General features: G+C 51.9%; 3 protein-coding genes across 3 annotated transcripts; all 3 read left to right on the top strand.

The window, feature by feature from the left end:
• Nucleotides 1-1,638: 1,638 nt before the first annotated feature.
• PG986_015187 (uncharacterized protein) lies at nucleotides 1,639-2,049 on the top strand (the record flags this gene model as incomplete). Its single annotated transcript, XM_066851409.1, has 1 exon — nucleotides 1,639-2,049. One exon carries the CDS (start codon nucleotides 1,639-1,641, stop codon nucleotides 2,047-2,049), a length of 411 nt encoding a protein of 136 aa, XP_066692498.1.
• Nucleotides 2,050-2,212: 163 nt separating this feature from the next.
• PG986_015186 (uncharacterized protein) lies at nucleotides 2,213-2,592 on the top strand (the record flags this gene model as incomplete). Its single annotated transcript, XM_066851408.1, has 2 exons — nucleotides 2,213-2,334; nucleotides 2,388-2,592. 2 exons carry the CDS (start codon nucleotides 2,213-2,215, stop codon nucleotides 2,590-2,592), a joined length of 327 nt encoding a protein of 108 aa, XP_066692497.1.
• A 1,411-nt stretch (nucleotides 2,593-4,003) lies between these two features.
• Nucleotides 4,004-4,466, top strand: PG986_015185 (uncharacterized protein; the record flags this gene model as incomplete). The annotated part of the gene is made up of 2 exons (XM_066851407.1): nucleotides 4,004-4,303; nucleotides 4,374-4,466. 2 exons carry the CDS (start codon nucleotides 4,004-4,006, stop codon nucleotides 4,464-4,466), a joined length of 393 nt encoding a protein of 130 aa, XP_066692496.1.
• Nucleotides 4,467-6,000: the final 1,534 nt, after the last annotated feature.

The raw sequence follows: 6,000 nt of genomic DNA, 5'->3' as shown, positions 1-6,000 counted from the left end.
TGAACACACGGTGACTTACAGCTGCTCGATCTTCTGTGTGCTGTTCAGTCCTGTGGTTAGACATGCACATCGTTGCGATGGCGCGGAAGGCCTACAAAGTCGTCAAACTTGTGATGTGTGGGCGTGGGTGAGTAGGAGAGCTCTGCCGTACGAGGGCGGGAATAAACTTGTCGTTGTGGTAGGCCAGCTCGGACTCGACGGCGTTGAAATTTTCCAGCAGCTACTTCACCTTGTCCAGCAGTTCTTGGGCGTCGCCCGACGTTCTTCGACTTCAGCTGGTGCAGCGGAAAGAAGGAATATTGCTGGATAGTTCTGTGTCACCAGCGAATCAGCCGCTACACCGGACAATGCAAGGGGAGCAGACAGTTGGGAATCCTACATATGCTCTCCGGTATCCACGCAACCCCGTATATACGGCGCCAGCGCCATTTGCGACACAGCTACTGAGCTTTTATTCAAAACGACTGGGACCAGCGTTGAAAACAGGTTGGCTCGTCTCAAACTTGCCGAAAAGTGCTATTATAGTACAGTCGTCCATTTTCGTGCAAGCTCCGCCGGCTCATTCCTCATCAAGTGAAGCCACACCGGTGACTGTACTCCGGTGAGCTACGATCAACGCGATTAGCTGTCAGATTTGTCGCTTCACAGTCGCCCTGTTTATTTCTGCTGAGTTAACTTTGCAGATCTCGGGGTAACAAGCAAACAAAATCGCTCTACTCATTCCCCCGCACGCAGCTTCGCACGTAAACTCGCAAGGAAGCTCGGGAAACGCCAAAAGACGCAGTGTCACATAATGCCCTGGGATGCGAAGGTATTTTGGGCATATCTCTTTTGTGTACCGTGGCACAAAGGGCGCAGCTGAGGAAAGAGCACGTGCATTACGGGACATATTACAGACTCATGATCAATTCATATGTTCCCACCCCCGTCCCAGATCTCGGCATCCTCGTTGGCGAATGCAGCCTCAAAGCTTCTTGAACTCGAAGAGGGTAATCCCATGCATCCGTCGAACCAAGCCCATACCATCCTTGTCAACCACATACAACTTCAGCTTTTCCAGGTCGTACTGGCCTAGTAGTTGATATCCGCCCTTTGGATGAGGTCTTGCGATGACATATTCCCAGTCTTGGAAATGCGGTGCCGCAGCATGCATATAATCGCCATCATGACTTATGTAGCAACCGGTCTCGGGATTCTGAAAGCCAATATGGTTATTACCCTCAACGCACAGCCACTGGGACTTGGCTGGCATCCTTGACGTTTCCTCCGTGTCCCCAAGCACGACTCGGCCGTTGCTGTCGCGGACAATGGGTCGGCCGCTCGCTTTCTCGATTATTAGATAGACATTTCCCGGCCATGGGACAGCAGGGAAACAGTGTCCGTCCCAAGCATCGCCACCAGCAATAGTTGGGGGGTAGAGGTCGGCAAGATTGCTCTCGATCGTCGAGGTGGCCGGTGTGAAGTTGGGTTTGCCAATTTCTTGCGATGAGTTTCGAGAGGAACTGTTCTGGTCTGCTTCAAGAGCCATATTGGAACGATTGAGAAGTGTAGCGCTAAAGGTGGACAATGCTCTGGATATTGGAAGTCATAACAGATAGTAGTAGAGATAAGTGTCACGGCCCCACTTAGGTGGTCGATATGGTGATCCGTGCGCCCGAGGCCATTCCCATGACCCCCACCGCAGGGCCTGATGCAGCGGACAGTGCACCGACAGGCAATGCCAGCACTTGCCTCTGTCCGTGGACTTGGATAACACCTCGCCGCTGCGTCGTACCTTGCCCAGCGCGCATCGGGACACGAGTAAGTGCTGTCGACTCCATAGCCACGCTTTCGATCACAACACGAAGGGCCAGCACGACACCAAGCCGACGCCAAGCCGAGGCACACGACGGACGCCGACGTGACGCGACAAAGGACGCGGCCGCGACTCATTCACTTCCGTATTGCACCACCCCTTTCCCGTGCGGAACGTGGCTCGCCTACATTTCTCTTCTTTGTGCGGCAGTTGTCACAGGCAACTTTGATGAGTATCCTCTATGGTTTCTGTAGAACCTGCACTTCCGGCGCATCAGAGCCTCCAGACTTAGGCTTGATAGATCTCCAACCCGCCAGCAATCTGGATGCTACCTCAATTCAACGATGCACGAATCTTTGATGCCGTACCGCTCTGATGCATAAGGCCAGACAACAGTGAATAACAATTGTGGTCGCTATGCCGTCGTCTCTTTTGTTGTACAAGAATGCCGCGCCATGGGCGGATGGACTTTTCCATTGCCCCTGGGAACATCAGCCTTCATGCAGCCACCAGCCGGCAAAGTTGATGTGTAATTACGAGTAAGTTCCCTTTAGCTTTTGCTTTTCGGTTTCGCTTCTAACTAAGATTCCAGCAAATTCGTCGACTCACACCTCAAGCCATACCGATGTAAGGTTGATGCGTGCCAGAACGTCCGTTTCTCTTCGACTGGCTGTCTCCTTCGACATGAGCGTGAAGCCCACGCCGTGCACGGCCATGGAGACAAGCCCCATGCTTGCTCTTACGAAGGCTGTAGCCGTGCCGTGCCTGAGAACGATTCTTTCGCAACTGGAACTTAAGCGACCACATAAGACGTGTCCACAGCGGTCACGGAGCGTTGATCAACTTCCAAAGTGGCTTGTCCTTTTCTAAACGTGGCCTAACCTCTGTCCTGGTCAAGAGCCGGGAAATAGATCGCAACCGTTCTTCAAAATCCATGAGCCAGATTCGCAAGCTGTTATTGGAGCCAGAACCGGCTGATGACGTCGTTGGTGCTGCTAGAACTGCTGAGCAGGCTCTCATTGATCGGTGGTACGAGCACCGTTCTGTGATGCAGCAAGGCCTTTAACACTATGTCAGCCCTGTCCCTTTCGACTTCTTGAAACAACCTAGTGACGCTAGAGTACACTTTGCTGTCATGGCAAAGATCACACGCAAACTGAAGAAAACCCAGTGCTCGAATCGTCAACCTCGCGAAACCATACTGGTTGAATAAAGAATACGGTATTCATGCCCGATCGGCTTCTGAGTGGCGACGAGCCTGCCGCGTAAGTGGATCGTCCCAAAAGGTCGGGCAAGATACAGTAATCTTGAAGCGGCTTGCGTATTTGCTCGTGGTGCGCCCATGCCCAGGCCGTTGCTGGCTCCACGGTCGTGAGTCGAGCACCCGACTGCAGACAGACAGCCGTCGTCTCCAATACCCTGCTAAGGTAACCAGATTCCGTTTGATGCTGGACGCTGGATTGCTGGATTGCTGGATTGCTGGATTGCTGGATTGCTGGACTGCTGGACTGCTGGACTGCTGGATTGACTTCGAGCGTGACGGCCTACTGCAGGCGGCAGTCAATCCGTGCCATGATAGGGCACAATGAACAGGAGGTATGTCAACATGCCATCCAGGTGCATCACTGACAAAATTCATTCGACGATCAACAATCAAAAGGGAGTCTTGAACACTGGCATGATGCCCAAAACAGCTACGGTGTCACGGGCTATGGCCCGGGTGAGGGCCTCGGCATCCGTGGGCCAACTATGGATACGCACAAGCCAAGACGCCCTGACTGCCACGAAGCTATTTCTACACAATCATAACCCCAGCCCGGAACGGGCTTCCTTTCCTTTCTTTCCTTAGATTTAGAATACTCGTATGTAGCAGGATCAAGTCCGTTGAATAAACCCCCTTGAAACCTTACATACAACCACTTGTTCCTGCTCAACGGGACGAAGCTCTGGTGCATTCGGCTGACCGGGGAACCATTAGTGTAGGTACGATTCGGGCACGCTGGGTGATTCAGCGCGTGACTGCACAAGGAGGGGGATGGTGCAAGGCTGTCACGAAATGTGTGATAGTGAGCTTCCGCTCTGGACGTTGTATCCCTGAATAGTTGCCGTTCACCTGCTAGCTGCGGTGTATAAATCATCTGCATTCTGGTGGATTAATTGGTGTGGCTCTAGAATGATATACAGTACCTGGCCTCCGGTACAGCGTACATGCTGCCATGGAATCTCTACGGAGACTTCCTTCGCGACAACTTTGCATGGCTGGCCTCGACGACGGTCTACATTGCTGTGGTACTCATGGTTATGCAAGTCGGCCTTGCGACATCGCTGGCCACGAACGAAGCGTTCCAAGCGGCATCGTATGGGTTCACCGTCTTTTCCATTCTCGGCCCTCTTGTTGTCATGTGTCTAATTCTGGCCACGTTTCTCTGTATATTCGTATGGAACTGGGTAGCGACGGTTGCATTCGGCAAGGGAAGGCTCACTCAGATCCCAGCCTCCTGGAACGTTGTAAGTCGACGTTCTCAGTCCTCCCATGTTAAGCTGAAGGGTTACTCTCATCTCCCCACTACATATGAAGATGCCGAAGATCAATCCGTCTGGTGGTGCTGTCAAAATACACAATGTCCAAATCAGCCCCGATCTCGGCGTCCTCGATCCAGTTCCGCAGTAAGCCGCACGAGTCGGTGGATGTCGAATGAGCCAGGTGTTTATGGGTCGGGTGTTTCTTTCTCGATAATAAAGCGTAGCCCTCTAATACCTTTCAGGCTTTATCTTTTCTTAACTTGTCCTTCCTGGAAAGCTGCAATATCGGGACGTCTTTCTCTGCTAAGTAATAAAAAAGCATTAGGTGTTATGTAGTACCAAGCGCCCATTTCTCGACTACATGATTAAAGGTGAATCCCTAAGTTCTTACGAACGTATTAGCGTTCTGGATAGCGATTAAGATCTTCGAAACTCGTACTTCGTAACTTTGTTGTGCGATAAATTTCTACATGTCTCTCTGCGGGCGTGCATCTCATTCTTATGGGCGGCCCCTCGAGTCCACACTAAACGACTCCGTATGCTTTTCCTCGCTGATCCATTTGGCGTTCTTGTATTTAGCATCAGGCACGTTGTAATACCACGACGCGACTGGAGGACGGGGATCTCAGCCTGCATGGTATTGCAGGATCGGCCTCTAGGACAGGCCCCGCAGAAGCAAGGAGGCGGCTTTACGTCCCCAGATGCTCGACCTGGAGCAAATGCACCTCGAGAAGGCTGAACGTCTTCCAGGGACATTCATTCCTTCACAGTAGGTGCTGAAAGATGAGGCTACGGGGATGGAGCTCCTCAAAGAGCTGGCCTGCCTTCCCCCAGCGATCATATAGATGGCGGCTAACTCGGACGTATGGCAGAGGATCTTAGCTGTTGCGATCTCTTTCACACATTGCCCAGCGGGTCCGAAGCATATGCAGAAGTCGTATTTCAACGCTTGCGGTATCCCGTCGGCTTCACAGAGGACTCAACGAGCAATGAGCAATTGAAGGTCCTCAAAATTTCATTACGAGGTTGCAAGGCCCCGAAGGAAGAAACAATGACTTTAGGCACACGCATTAGATCCGGCGAGGCGCTAGATGAGATACCCCAAGATATGCGAGGTGCGTTCTCTATAGCGACTACCACCACCACTCTACCGAAGGCTCTGACGATGTTACCTCCCTGTTGGGCATCGATCACGCTGCCGGTCGAAATCATACGTCCAATCATTTGGATAGTGGACCAGCCATCGCTCTTGCTCTACTGCGCGAGTTCTCAGTCGAGAGGTTACAGCATCATTGTTAATGAAAACAGCTCAGCATCGCTGACGTCTTTCTAATTCCAAAGTCATAGTGCTGAGGGATGAGTTGAGTTATAGGCTCAAGGTTTCGAATGGGGCACTGACCACCCAAGCTACCGATTGAATAAGTGTCGTATTTGCCCCACAGTATAACGATCTGATTCTTCCACATGTGCTGAATTGTTGGTCCTCACGTCCCCATATCCACTCCTCTCCCACATGCGTTTCCAATTCCTAGAATAATCCTTATGAAAGATCTCGATCCGGCCCCCCAGACCACCTAGAACCACCCACTCAGTGTTTTCTCTGCTAGGAGCTTTGTTGACAGCGACTATTCTTACAGCCCTCACAAAAGTCACGTTCGTGTGGGGGGCCAGTCTTCTCCTCG

Source organism: Apiospora aurea (genome assembly GCF_038362705.1).
Source record: "Apiospora aurea strain CBS 24483 chromosome Unknown utg000011l_segment0_segment0, whole genome shotgun sequence".
Classification (NCBI taxonomy): Eukaryota; Fungi; Ascomycota; class Sordariomycetes; order Amphisphaeriales; family Apiosporaceae; genus Apiospora; species Apiospora aurea.
This window is presented reverse-complemented; position numbering and strand designations above follow the sequence as displayed.